The following is a 14,728-nucleotide window of genomic DNA, read 5'->3' on the forward strand; positions in this document are numbered from 1 at the left end:
CAGGTAAACCGCTGCAGCTCTGCAGGTAAACCGCTGCAGCTCTGCAGTAAGAGGGGTTCACTTCAGGACAAATTGAATTTGCTGATTTGTAAGTTTCTTAATTGTCAGTTATAAACATGCACATTAAAAGAAACAAACCTTTGAAATATATCAGTCTGTGTGTAACGAATGAATATACAAGTTTCACTTTTTGAATGGAATTACTGAAATAAATCAACTTTCTCAAAACATTCTAATTTTATGACCAGCACCTGTATTTCAAATGTACTTTTAATCACTTAATGTGTGATTTATAAGTGTATTAAGTGCAGGGTCAGTTCTCATTTAATGAGTAGATCCCACAGCGGGGTCAGCTGAGCCTCCTCCCCCTCCTCCTCCCCCTCCTCCTCCCCCTCCTCCCTGCTCCGCACTGATTCACATCAGATTGTACACAAAAGCCCAGGAACTTATGCATAGTGCACAACTTTAATTATGTTTGTGTGTTTTAATCAATTTACTTCCATGACAACTTTTAGGGGCGTAGATTTTTTTTAAGAGCAGAAGCAGAAATGTGAAGGAACAGCTCTCATGTGATATTAGGAAGCTTTGTTTAAAATTATAGTTTAACTTAGTTCATAGTTTTACAGTCACTCTTCGTTAGGCGGGTTGAAAAATATGCAGTGATCCTTCAAACGTGGAGACACGCCTCCTCCTGTCCTGTGTGCTCCAGACCAGCAGCTGAATTACTCCACCTGAACGGGCGGTGTACAACCAATCTGTGCATGCGTCTACCAGAAACTGAAACTTACCACCTGTGTATGTTGACCTGCGTCAAGAGTGACTCATTGACACATGTGGTGGAGATAGTCCGGTGATTTTTCAAAATAAAAGTTTTTTTTTTTTTTTTTTTTTTTTTTTTTTTCATTTAGCCTTTATTTATACAGGTTAGTCTCATTGAGCCACGAGAACTCATTTTCAAGAGAGACCTGTTTAGGGAGCACATGATGGGGGTTAAGGGCCTTGCTCATGGGCCCAGGGTGGGGCGAATGAGGGTGGGGGCAAGTGTGGGTGTTTCACCTACCCCACCCACAATTTTTTTGATGTTGTCGGGGCCGGGGCGTGAACCGGCGATCTTCGGATCACAAGCCCACCTCTCTAACCTCTGCGCCACCACTCCCCCAAAATAAAAGTTTTTTTTGTTTTTTCCTGTGTGGCCCGGTGGTTGGGGACCACTGCTTTAGATGAGTAGTGTTGAACACAAGTAAAAGAAAGTCTAGTGGTGATGTTTTTTAATTTCTCTATAAACACAGCGTCAGGTCGGCACCATTTGTGTATTAAAGTTAAATACAAAGTGTAATAAAGTTGAAATGTCTTTAAAACCTACAGCTGAATTTCCACAAACTTGGTGAGAAACGTGGAATTTACGTAAATCTAAATGAAATGTTGCTTTTTGGTTCATTAGTGTACTTTTTTTGCACACTGGTGGTGCGTGCATGTGTGTGTGTGTGTGTGTGTGTGTGTGTGTGTGTGTGTGTGTGTGTGCGTGTGTGCGTGCGTGCGTGCGTGCGTGCGTGCGTGCGTGCGTGCGCACACACCACCACTAGTGTGACGCCAATGCAATAACATGGCACCTAAGAGAAAACTGAAGTGATTCATTCTGGCCAGCTGCAACTCTTTCTGGTGTTTTTTTGGCATTTTGGAAAGAGGTGTATATAGAATTTTAGGCTTTATTTTGATAGTCCACTAGTTTTGAAAATAAATATTTAGCTTAAAAATTAAACATTTAATTTACACCTAAATATTAAGTTCACTAACTAAATATTTAACTTGCACGTTAAACATTTAGCTTGATATAAACATTTAGTTTGTAAACTAAATAATTAGCTTGTAAATTAAATGTTTAGTTTGGAACTATGACATTTATAAATGTATGATTAACATGGTTAAAATGTAAAAACCTTTTTCTTCTTATGAAAGGTTAAATAAACCAACATCCTGCTGTTAAGTTTTGACGGCGTAATTTTTCATACCCCGTAGTTTTCAGACATTGTCCTGCAAGTTCAAACTTGAACATGTATTCTGTTCTGTAACATAAAGGACATTCTGTTTTAAGTTAGCTACATGTCTCGAGTGATTTTGTCTGAGTTTTAGCCTCAGTCTATTCCCACAGTTATCTGGAGAACGGGATTGATTCCAGTTTGCTCTTCCTAAATAAAAAAAATGAAAAAACCTACACACACCTGCTCTAATATTCCAGTTGTCGACTGGTGGACTGACGACGGCTGATCAAAAATGTAAAGCCCATTGTCCGTCTTGCAACTTGTTTTTCTCTTCAGTAACTCTGAATTTAAATTGTTCCGATCTTGCAGTCGGGGTGTAATCTTGTTTTCTGTGCTTGCAGCTGCAGATGGAAAAGCACCGATTGCTGCTGTGGAAGAGGAAGATGATGATGTTCCAGGTGAGAGCTGAAATGCTTCTTGTGTTCAGAGAAAATGGCCATGCACCACATTTTTCTTCCCCTAAATTACAAATGTCACATTTCAAGGCCCTAATCAGGTTGACTGGAGTTTCACGTCTGGTTTGATTTCCCCTCGTCTTAGTTGTATAAAAGTTTTAGGTTTGTCTCGTCAGACTCCATCAGGTACTTCTGATGATGGTGCAACGTGACTAGTTTGACTCTCGTGCTCACCGTTTCAGTTTGCTTGTCTTCCTGCATAAAATGGACCGAAAACACCAAGTTAGCATTAGAATAATCTCAGCTTTTCCCAGGACTTCTCTCACTCGTGCAACAAGTGATTACGGTTTTGTTCAACGGTTGGAGCGGTGTATGGCTCGGGGGTCAACAGCCAGCCCTCCCTCTGACGGGAACATGTTGACTCAGACCTTTTGACTGGTTTCCATTTGAACCCCAGCCCTCTGAGACAGGACTTGGACACGCAGATTTCTCACGTTTCATGTCGTACTCAAAGCCAACCTTTAGATGTTCATCATTTTTCACAGCCGGCCTCAGTCGACGTGAGCGCCTCGCATGTCTGACACATTGCTGTGAACGTGAGTGGGTGTGATGAGACCGTTCCATAAAGTGTCCCATTTCAGATAAACACTTTTCCTGACTTATGCTCTGCGCTTGGAGCGTCCTTTTCTTTCCTACTCGGTCAGTTTACACCTCAGTCTTTTGTCCTTTCAGATCTGGTTGAGAACTTCGATGAAGCGTCCAAGGATGAGGCCAACTAGAGGAAACGGATGTCAGAACACGACAGGACCACGTGGGGCACAAAATGTTATAAAATATATCTGAAGGAGTGGAAAGTTAAAATTAAAAATCTAAGGACAACTGACAACTTTTTCTGTAATATGTGCAACACCTGAGTAAATTACTTGCATGCTCAAATTATTTTTTAGTAATTTAGTCGAAGTGGGTCTGAAAAGGGGGTTGCTGCAGTATGTAGGTGTACTTGAAGTCACCCCACCTGTTTGTCACCAGGTGTGCAGATGCTTGTTGTGCTCTTTGTGCCGTTAGTAAGAGATTGTGTAAAGTGTGGTGTTCAGTGCTCCTGCTGTACATCTTCTGTTACTGAACCTGAACTCTGTGGCCTCTAAGACCTCTTATATCTGGAATAAACCTTTGCTACTGTCTACAAATAATCTTTAAGCTGAAGTTTGTGGTTAATGAGATCTGTGAAAACCCTACACTCATGTCAGGATTCTCTTCTGGGCTGGTCCCTCCACAGCCCGACTTGAGGAAAATTAGATGTTAAGGAAAAAATCAAGAGCCGCATTTCTGTTTCTTTTGATGTCTTGTATTGGTTTATGTAAATGTATTTTTTTACACTCAGTTATCAAACAAAAATGAGAGAAGCCATGAAAGCTTGTCGCACACTCCACAGGTAGTTTGTGTTGGCCAGGACTTCTCACGTCACGAGGTATTCTTGTGAACTCCTGAAGTCTTCATAGTGAGGATATTAATATTTCTATAGACCACGCCCACTTCGAAGTTCAAACTAGTCACAATAGTTGACCACACAAGAAAACATTCAGTTCAGGTACGCAAGAACACAAACCATGTGAGAACGTTCTTTTCTCACTGCTGCAAGAACAATTTTCTCTTGTTCTTGTGGAGTAGGGAACAGCCTTAATGTGCAGTGATACAAAAATCAAAACATCCCGTTCATTTAAGTGCAGTGTGCAGTCTTCAATTCACAACACATCTAAATAACTCCAATAAATAAATCCAGTCCAGACAACGCTTCATGTGACAGATGTTCAGCATCAGACTTAAATACACGTTTTAAAATTAACTCATGTTAAACAGGGTAGGTAAAACTAGTTAAATTAAGGTGTAAAACTAAAGTTAAAAACAATCCAGTGCACTTTTCATCAGTGATGAAATCTTGCGGTCTGAACAATAAAGTGCAGTATGACTGAAAATTCACACAGAACAAACTATGTGCGTCCAAAACGTAAAATAATTTTGTAAAAATGCAGCTGACCCCTGCGACCCAAAAAGAAGTGGGTAGAGATGGATGGATGAAAAATCTTCCTGTGGGCTAAAAGAGTTGTTCAGGATCTGTTCTTCAGTTCACTCTCTGACTCCCATGAGCAGCTTCAGTAAGTGTGCCTCCATCACCTGTTGAACTGAACACACACACACGGGGCTGTGAGCAGAGCTGGAGGCGACCGACACATGAACTGTGCTGCAGGACAGATCACTTTGCACTCTTTCAGTTCTAGGCTGAACTAGAATGATCCGGTCTTTACCTGGTTCTAAAATTAAATTTAATCTGAAGCAACTAAAACTGATTCCACCATGTCATCTTTTATTAAACAAAAATAAAGTGGGGACAAAAAGTTTTAAAAAGCTGAATCCACCCATGTTGCTTCCACAGGGTTTAAGGTTCAGTATGAGCCAGGACCTGCCGAAGTGTAGCGTAGAATCATGTATTGATGCTCCCCATCAGTGTGACCACCTCTGTAAAAGCTGCTGTGTTGCCATTTTGCTGCTCTGGAGCATACAAGTGTGTGTGTCAACACAATGCCAAGATGGAAAGACATCAGCAATGATCTTGGAGAAGCAACTGTTGGAGCTTGTCAATCAGAAAAGTTAAAGGTCATTTCCAAACTACTTGAGAGTCCGTCCTGAGATTATTCACAAGTGGAAAACATTTAGGACGGCTGCCAATCTTCCCAGGAGTTGACGTCGAGCAAATTCACCCCAAGGTCAGACCATGTAATGCTCAGACCTGACAAAAACACAAGAGCTCCCTCTATCTTCTAGCACAGAACAGCTGAAAAGAATGAAGGCGCTGCACCGATCCAGTCAAAGTTCAGAACCTCAAACTGAAACGCTGTGGTGGACTTATTTTACACAAACAGCTTTTCCATCGTGGCTGTTTAATAAATAATGACACAGTGGAAACTGCACGTTTGTTCACCTGTGCCTAGACTTGACCCATATCAGAACCTGGAAAAGACCAAAATCATCTTGTGTCCTGATGCAGACATTAATTATGAAGTTTCTGTAATTCACAAACTCATGACAGTCCTAACGAAACAGGACATTTCTTTATGACTTCCTGCACGTTTAGTTACTCTTCATAAATACAGCCAGTGGTGATGTGTTTGATTTTCAGATACCATTCCGATGGCCCATGGCCACAGCCATGTCCATCGCGTTGAATCCAGAATCAGACTCCACAGTCGGATCAGCGCCGCTCTCTGAAACAAAACAAATAAATTACAGTATAATAGAGAAAACATAATAGATGCTGTTTACTTTTCAATAAATAACAAATCTGTTTAATTAAATATTTTGGTTCCACCTAATAAAATCTCCACACAGCGCACGTGGTTTCCATGGACAGCGTACAGCAGAGGAGCTCCTCCGTTCTGAAGCACACCAAAGAAACATCATGTTGGTTTTCACATCCGTGCACAGAACAAGTTAAACACCATCACTGACTTTAATTATTGCCCACTCTGCTAAGCGGGGCTCAGTAAAGTATGTTAGTGCTCACCCAGTCATATTCGTTGACGTCCACTCCGCAGTCAATCAGCATCTTTACAATGTCGGTGTAACCCTTACTGCAGGCCAGAGACAGAGCACTTTCCCTCCCTTTGGCCAGCAGGTTGGGGTCGGCCCCCTACACCCACAATTGGTAGAATATTAAGTGAATTAATGTTTTCTCTGAAATTTAACAAAACAACGGGACAGATTGTTTCTGACCGTACATTCTGTAGAAGAAACTCAACAACAGCAATTTGTCCGTGTGCTGCGGCCCACATCAGAGGGGTGAAGCCTTCCTCGTCTTGGAGGTTGATGATGGTTTCTGTGGACATGAATAGAAGCACATTTAGTTACAACAATGACAGAAGCAAATATAGATTGCAGGCACAAGAAACCTCTGACATGCCTCTGTGCCACTAAGTGAGGTGGTAACAGGGTCAGGCTGGCCGAAATGTGAAGAAACAAACAAGTAAATGTAAAGACATATCCTGATACTGCTCAATAATCCAGGTAGAAAAATCCAAAAAAGTTCAATCTGGTCCTCTGGACATTCAAAACAAACGGGAGGAGCCTCCGGGTTCAACTGTCCCCCTCTTACAATGCTGTGATTGCTAGTATCACTCAGCCCTCTGTGAACAGTAAACAGCCATCAGTGTGCTAATGATCCATTGTTAGGCTGATGGTCCTTCTTGACCATGTGATCAGCTGGTTTTGGTTGTCAGCAGCAAACTGGTTGATCCACTCTGAGAAGGTGCTATTTAAGAGACTGAGCTGAATACAGCACCTCAGACTGAGGAAGTCTCTTGGATGAGAGACGAAACGTTTCTACATTTTTTTGTTGATTTGCTTTGTTTTGTTTTTTTGAATGTCCAGAGGACCAGATTTAACTTTTTTGGATAAATGTAAAGACGCGCAGACCTGAAGCTCAGTGATGTGATGGATTGACGACAGCTGCGACCGCTCTTGTGGGATTAAACAACAGCAAACTGATTTATTACCAAAGGAACACTGATGGTGAAACAGCAACTTTGAAGTTAGTTTAAAAACTAGTTAACCACAAACAGTATCGCTGCACCGAGTTAATTCATGGAACTGAGGAGAGAAATGTCCGGCACTTGAATGCATCACGAGCCGCTTCAGTCCAGCACAGTTTTGCTCCACGTCTCGATTCCCCTCAAAGTGCACTGGGGCAATAATGATCAAAGTCCATTAAATTAACATTGTATTCATACAAAAACAGCTGTCCCAATCACTTATATTGCAGGTTATAGGGATCATACAAATTCAATATTCTTATGGCTTAAAATACTGAAAGTTGAAGATGGTGAAATTCCAAACAAGCCATACTTTGTTTGGAGGAAAAATTATTCAACTACCAGGAAACAGACAAAGTATGTTTTGTGTAGGAAAAGGAAGCTATGATTTAAAGGACTAACAAAGTTAAGTCAGGTCCTCAGAACAGATTAAAAAAGAAAATGTTAGTATCACTCATCCCCCTGTGAATAGCAAGCGGCCATCAGGGCACTAACGATCAGTCGTTAGGCTGATGGTCCTCCTTGATCATGTGAGCAGCTGGTTCTGGCCATCACCATCAAACTGGTTGATCCACTATGAGAAGGTGCTGTTTATAAGACTGAGTTTGGTCTCTATACAAGCGGTGCGAGACTTTGGTTCACATTGCTGACAGTAAAGCCCCCACTATACTGCCGCGTACATCCATACGCAGAGGTACGTGCGTACGTACGCAGCGTACCCTCTGTGCAAAGCTCAAATTTTTACGACCGCATACATGTACGCGGTGTCGCACAATAAACTGCCCGGCGACGGACTGTTTTGTATGCGACACCAATGTATTAAATTCCCCTTCTTCATCCCTGATCTGGACTTTTCTTTAGTTTTTTTGCCAAGAGGCAGTGATCTCTTCCTCCTCGGTTGATGCCGTGACTGAAAAGGTGAGAAATGAAGGAATTTGTCACGAGCGAATTAAACTCAGGTCCAGCGTGGCTGCGAGGGGGTCTGGAAACTTCCTGGTGGGCTGGTCTGACGTGTGGGCTGTAGAGCCAGCGCTCCCTGTTTTTTTTTTATTTTTTAGATCTTTTTAACAACATATAAACACAGAACACCGCTGCGTCTGAGGCTGCCAGCGCTAGCTTTTTTTCTTTTTTCCTGCCTGTCAATCAATCCAGTAGGCAACCAATCAGCGACCTCAATTTGTCCCGAAGGTAAACGCCCCTTGTCTGTGAAGCTGCTCTGTACGCGTGAACGTACGTACGCGGCAGTATACTGGAGGCTTAAGTCGGACCCCTTCAAGGTGGGAGTTGGACTCCACCAGGGTTGCCCGTTGTCACCGAGTCTGTTCATAACTTTTATGGGCAGGATTTCTTGGTGCAGCCAGAAAGTGGAGGGAGTCTGATTCAGTGTCCTCAGGATTCCATCCCTGCTCTTTACAGATGATGTGGTCCTGTTGGCTTCATCGTGATCTTCAGCTCTCACTGGAGCGGTTCGCAGCCGAGTGTGAAGCAGCTGGGATGAGAATCAGCACCTCCAAATCTGAGGCCATGGTCCTCAATCAGAAAAGGGTGGATTGTTCTCTTCAGGTTGAGGGTGAAGTTCTGCCTCAAGTGGAGGAGTTCAAGTATATCGGGGTTTTGTTCATGAGTGAGGGAAGAATGGAGGGTGAGAGTGACAGACTGACTGGTGCAGCGTCTGCAGTATTGCAGACTCTGTACCGGTCCATTGTGGTGAAGTGGGAGCTAAGCTATAAGACAAAGCTCTCCGTTTACTGGTCAGTCTATGTTCCTCCCCTCACCTCTGGTCATGAACTCTGGGTAGCGACTGAAAGAATGAGATCGTAGATACAGGAAGTTGAAATGAGTTTCCTCCGCAGGGTAGCTGGACTCTCCCTTAGAGACAGGGTGAGAAGTTCAGTTATCAGGAGAGTTGGAGTAGAATCGCTGCTCCTCCACATCGAGAGGAACCCGTTGAGGTGGTTTGGGCATCTGGTAAGGATGCTCCCTGGGCGCCTCCCTAGGGAGGTTCTTCAGGCATGTCTGACTGGGAGAAGACCCAGGACACGCTGGAGAGACTATGGTCGTTTTCACACCAGATAGTCCGGTAGACTCGGTTCGGGACCAATATTCATGACCTTTTGTTACATTTGAGCTGGTGCATTTGCATTCACACTGCACTGTGCAGTCGAGTCAACCTGTAGAACCAACCTGTTCCCCCCGCTCGCCTGTGGGGGCGCTGCACCAAGAACTACTGAAAGAAACGACACAAAAACTTCTGAAGACACTTCTTCTTCTGTAAATAAAAATAAAAACGAAGTGGCATCAAGTTTTAGCAGTTTTAGGAGTTATATTTTGTCATTTTTCAAAAATGGACTTAGCATGAGCAGAAGAAGAGACAGAAGACCACGGAGAATATTGTTTTTCACACAAGGCAGCTGACGGCTCCAAATAAGGTCAGAGAAATGCGTGTTTGTTTGTCCTGCGGAGCGGGGCCGGTCTGTTTACATTCACACTGTACTCGAACCGCGCTGGAGTTCGATTCTACCGGACCGAGACCTAGGTTTTAGCCCGGGCCAGAGTTCACCTTTTTGTTCTGTGACAGAGTTTGATGGTGCGTTCACACCTCCCTAAACGAACCGGACTTTCAAGGAAAACGAGCTAGAGTTTGATTAAAGTGCACTAAACAGGGCTGGTGTGAATGCACCCTATGTCTCAGTTGGCCTGGGAACTCCTTGGAGTCCTCTCAGAAGAGCTGGAAGAGGCTGTGGAAAGAGATGTCTGGACCTCCCTGCTCAAGCTGCTGCCCCCACGACCTGACTTCAGAACAAGAGGAAGATGATGGATGGATGGAAGGATGAATGGATAAATGGATGGATTGAGTTTAGTGCAGCTCCTCAGACTGACAGTCTTTTGGACAAAAGATGAAAAGTTTCAACATTTTTTTTAAATCCAAGGACCAGACATAACTTTGTTAGATTTTTCTACCTGGATTATTGAGCAGCATCAGAACATAATTTAAAGGATTTTTGCAACTTCTCGACTGTTTTGTGCATTACTGTCAGAAATACATGTTTGAGTTTCAGTGAGTGGAAAGAAGCTGGAGAAGTTTGCATGTGGAGTTGAAGCAATGTCCAAACATAAAGCACCTCAAAAAGAAGTGTAAAGAAATGGTCACCACAAGTCAGAAAAACAAAGATGCTTGAATTTCAGTGAATATTTCAGCTCATTCGGTTGATATTTTGACGGCTACAATTTGATTTCTGAGACGCATCAACCCTGAACTGATCCAAACACCGCAAGAAAAGCTCTCACTAAACAAAATATCTTGTAGTTCTGAGTTGTTGGCATGAGGAAAAAAAATAACTTTAAGATGGGGAAAATTGAGAAGTGGCAGTTTTTCTTATATTTAGAAAATTGTATATAAATATTGCAATTTTATGTCTAGACTTGAACACGGCTGTGAATATTAATTCAGTTCACAGAGTACAGCACCTTGTTCTATCCTGCTGACCAGAAACACCATTTCTCCTTGAGCTGCCAGCTGATGAATTGACAAAGCTGAAAGAAAAGAATTCACGTTACAACAGGTTTGATTTAGAAGATGAGCTGAAGCAACATGAGTACTTACAATGAACCAGAAGAGGTGTGGAGGACACCTCGTTTCCACGGTGTTTGTTGGTGAGGGTGGTGGACTGCTTGATGGGGGAGAAGTGTTTTGTGGTGGATGGGGTGTAAACATGGCGCACCTGGATACCCGGTGAGGGTGAAGTCTGAATGTTACACTCAGCTGAAAGAAAGAAATCATTTATGACCAAGCTTCATGTTTGTACTCATGAGACAAGTGACAAAGATTATTCTTACCTTTGAATAAAACCGAAGCCACCTCCAGATCGGAGTTCACCTGGTCCTGGATGTTCTTGCTCTCCTCCTCATTAAGAGACTTGACAAATCTGGAGCACACGTTCATGTCAAAGCGGTTGGGCAGAATAAACTTGATGCCCATGGCCACATTTTGGGGGTTTGTATCATCGGGGGTTCCACCCACCGACTGCTCAGTCTTTATGGCGCTCAGGTCTGGCATCACACAGATCCTCTCCACCTCCTCCGACACCACAGGACACTCCGCGGTCCCCTCACCTGTCACCTTCTCCATCCTGTTACCGATCACTCAGCTAACACAAACTAAAGTCACCGAATGCCAAGAAAAAAGCACAAATCACCGGTAACTGATGTTCAACACGAGCGAACCTCACCGTTAGCCTCTTGTTAGCATGCTAGCTATAACATTGTTATCGTAATCGTTCATTAGTCAAATATATGTGCGAAGAAAAAATATTTTAACATGTAAACGATTTATGCATAAATGTCAACATAAATAGTTTAACTAAAATGGAAAAAAAAAATCAGTTTACGCACATTTATTTCACGAGCAACCTCAAAATCTCATAATTTGCACCGCTGTCAGTGTTTTGATTGACTTGCACATGCGCGGTTACTCTTCTTCGGCGGTATTTATTGTTTATTGGCAACCAGTTTATTCCGCCGCCTATAGGACAAACGTATGTACTACTAGAAGATTGAAAAACTGAATTTGTTTTTAAGTATTTATTATTAAACTATTTATTAAGTTTAAAAACTATTTACATTTGTGCCAAGATTTTTGTCTTTCTACATTTTTTGTAGTATCTATTACTACACAGCAACAACAATCATAATAATAGCCAAGTATCTTCTTCTTCTTTCGGCTTTTCCCTCTTGAGGGGTCTCCACAGCGAGTCCTCCTCCATCTCACTCTGTCCTCTGCATCCTCTGTCCTCACTCAACTACCTTCATGTCCTGTCTAACTGCATCCATCCTGGCAGCTGCATTTCTAACATCCTTCTACCAATATACCCACGGTCCCTCCTCTTGACATGTCCAAACCATCTCAGTCTGGCCTCCCGAACTTTATCTCCCAGTTGTTCCACCTGTGCTGTACTTCTGATGAACTCATTCCTAATCTTATCCAGCCTTGTCACTCCTAAAGAGAACCTTAGTCAAAGTCAAAAAGTCAAAGGCACTTTGCACAGGATTGAAATTACATTACTCTCAGACCCCAGTGCAACAATAACCATTTCACATTAAAACATTTAATAAACATAAGCATAAAATGAAATAATAAAAGTATGATATTGTCTTAAATTGTACTATAGCGGTATATCATTTTTTTAAAGTATATCTATAAAATAAAATTAAATGAAGTGAAGGTCCAAACATTGACATTTGTAGTAAGTGGCAAAGCAACATATGAAGTGAATGTACACAGTCACACAGTATGAAGTCCTTGATATTGGTGTAGGTAAAGTGACATATGCAATAGTAGTGTAATATAAGCAGCAGTGCAAATGTAAACAGTAGTTTACATTTGCTCTTACTCTTAGCATCTTCATTTCTGCCACTTCCAGTTCTGTCTCCTGTCTTTTTGTCCATGTCTTTGTCTCCAGACCATACAATATAGCTGGTCTCACCACTGTCTTGTAAACTTTTCCTTTGACCTTTGCTGACACTTTTTTTGTCACAAATCACTCCTGAAACTTTTCTCCATCCACTCAATCCTGCCTGGACTCTCTTCTTCACCTCTTTACCACATTCCCCATTTTCCTGGACAATGGACCCCAAGTACTTGAAGTCCTGCACCTTTGTGACCTCTGCTCCTTGTAGCCTCACTGTTCCACCGGCCTCCCTCTCATTCACACACTGTACTCTCTCTTACTACGGCTGACTTTCATTCCTCTTCTTTCAAGTGCATACCTCCACCTTTCCAAGTTTTCTTCCACCTGTTCCCTGTTCTCACCACAGATCACAATGTCATCTGCAAACATCAAAGTCCTTGGGGATTCCTGCCTGACCTCATCTGTTAATTGGTCCATCACCAGAGCAAACAAGAAGGGGCTCAGAGCCGATCCTTGATGCACTCCCACCTCCACCTTGAAGCTATCTGTCACTCCTACAGCACATCTCACCACTGTCCTGCTGTCCTCATACAAAGTACATGTCCTACACCAGTCTCACATAGTTTTCTGCCACTCCAGATTTCCTCATGTAATACCACACCTCCTCTCTTGGCACCCTGTCAGATGCTTTTTCTAAATCCACAAAGACACAATGGAGTTCTTTCTGACCCTCTCTGTACTTCTCCATCAGCATTCTCAAAGAAAAGATGGCATCTGTGGTGCTCTTTCTTGGCATGAAACCATACTGCTGCTCACAGATAGTCCTCTTGTCCAAGTCTTGCTTCCACAACTCTCTCCCAGATCTTCATCGTGTGGCTCATCAACTTAATTCCCCTGACGTTGCTACAACTTTGTACATCACCCTTGTTCTTAAAAATGGGTACCAGCACACTTCTAATCCATTCCTCAGACATTTTCTCACCCTCAAATATGCCACTGAATGTTTGAGTCAAAAACCTCACTGCCATCTCTCCAAGACATTTCCAAACCTTCACTGGTCATCAGGTCCTACTGCCTTTCCATTCTTCATTCTTTTCAGAGCTTTCCAGACTTCACCCTCACTAATCTTTCCCACTTCCTGGTCCACAGTTTTTATGACCTCTACTCTTCTTTCTCTTTCATTCTGGGGTGGCTGTGGCTGAGTGGTTAGAGCAGTCGTCCTCCAATGCAGGAGTTGGGGGTTGAATCCACCAGCAGTCACATGCCAAAGTATCCCTGGGCAAGACGCTGAACCCCTAGTTGCCTCCCATGTGTGTCCCAGTGGTGTATGAATATGATAAAGCTCTAATTAGTCTCTTTAGAATGATTTGTTCAATTAGCTTTGTAGAGATTTAGTAGAGTGCTGTATGAATGGGTAAACGAGGACACAGATTGTAGTGTAAAGCGCTTTCAGTATCTCAATAAGATAGAAAGGTGCTATATAAATACAATCCATTTACCATTCATTCTCTTCATTCATTAGCTCATCAAAGTACTCCTTCCATCTTCCTGTCACACTCTCCTCACTTGTTAGAACATTACCATTCCTATCTTTAATAAGCCTAACCTGCTGCACATCCTTTCCAGCCTGATCCCTCTGTCTTGTCAATCGGTACAAGTCCTTCTCACCCTCTTTAGTGTCCAGTCTCCCATACAACTCATCGTATGCCTTCTGCTTTACCTTAGCAACTTCCCTCTTTGCGCTACGTCCCATCTCCTTATATTCCTGTCTCCTCTCTTCAGTCCTCTCACTGTCATATTTCTTCTTGGCTAATCTCTTTCTTTGAACGGCGTCCTGCACTTCACTATTCCACCACCAGGTTTATTTATCATCCATTCTCTGTCCAGATGACACACCAAGTACCTTCCTACCTGTCTCTCTAATTACTGTTGCTGTAGTAACACAGTCATTTGGGAGCTCTTTCTTACCACCCAGAGCCTTTAATAGCTCCTCTCTGAATTTCTCACAACATTCTTCTTTCTTCAGCTTCCACCATTTAGTCTTCTTCTCTGATTTTACTCTTTTTCTCTTCTTCACAACAACAGTCATTTTACACACAACCATCCGATGCTGTCTGGCCACGCTCTCCCCTGCCACAACCTTACAGTCTCCAATCTCCCTCAGATTTACTCTTCTACACAGAATGTAGTCGACCTGCGTACTCCTTCCTTCACTCTTATAGGTCACTCTCTGTTCCTCCCTCTTTTGGAAATAGGTGTTGACTACAGCCATTTCCATTCTCTTTGCAAAATCCACCACCATC

The 14,728-nt window shown here is 42.7% G+C and overlaps 2 protein-coding genes across 3 annotated transcripts in view; one reads left to right on the forward strand and one right to left on the reverse strand.

Annotated features, from left to right (window-relative positions):
• The window catches only part of btf3 (basic transcription factor 3), an 11,120-nt gene extending 7,496 nt beyond the window's left edge, over positions 1-3,624 (forward strand). Inside the window, exons 5-6 of the mRNA XM_037692219.1 lie at positions 2,381-2,437; positions 3,167-3,624. Of these exons, the coding sequence (XP_037548147.1) occupies positions 2,381-2,437; positions 3,167-3,213 (104 nt within the window). The 3' untranslated portion in view covers positions 3,214-3,624. The remainder of the gene's footprint in view (positions 1-2,380; positions 2,438-3,166) is intronic.
• Positions 3,625-4,070: 446 nt separating this feature from the next.
• On the reverse strand, positions 4,071-11,491 carry ankra2 (ankyrin repeat, family A (RFXANK-like), 2). Of its 2 annotated transcripts, XM_037692508.1 has the most exons (9): positions 11,410-11,491; positions 10,855-11,165; positions 10,622-10,780; positions 10,486-10,551; positions 6,208-6,305; positions 5,994-6,119; positions 5,799-5,865; positions 5,614-5,694; positions 4,071-4,614 (listed from the first exon to the last, which is right to left on the reverse strand). In XM_037692508.1, the coding sequence occupies exons 2-9, from the start codon at positions 11,144-11,146 to the stop codon at positions 4,559-4,561; spliced, it is 945 nt and encodes a 314-aa protein (XP_037548436.1). In that variant the 5' UTR covers positions 11,147-11,165; positions 11,410-11,491; the 3' UTR covers positions 4,071-4,558. The 2 variants fall into 2 exon arrangements, with proteins under 2 accessions (XP_037548436.1, XP_037548435.1); XM_037692507.1 differs by lacking the exon at positions 11,410-11,491 and having other exon boundaries at positions 10,855-11,379.
• Positions 11,492-14,728: the final 3,237 nt, after the last annotated feature.

Source organism: Nematolebias whitei, chromosome 18 (assembly GCF_014905685.2).
Source record: "Nematolebias whitei isolate Nwh7 chromosome 18, NemWhi1, whole genome shotgun sequence".
Classification (NCBI taxonomy): Eukaryota; Metazoa; Chordata; class Actinopteri; order Cyprinodontiformes; family Rivulidae; genus Nematolebias; species Nematolebias whitei.

Coding starts and splice junctions, on each gene's coding strand:
- ankra2 (XM_037692508.1), bottom strand. CDS start 11,146: ATGGAGAAGGTGACAGGTGAGGGGACCGCGGAGTGTCCTGTGGTGTCG. Junction 6,306..10,485: donor GGTCAGCAGGATAGAACAAG/GTGCTGTACTCT, acceptor TCATGTCCACAG/AAACCATCATCAACCTCCAA. Junction 6,120..6,207: donor TTGAGTTTCTTCTACAGAAT/GTACGGTCAGAA, acceptor TTGTGGGTGTAG/GGGGCCGACCCCAACCTGCT.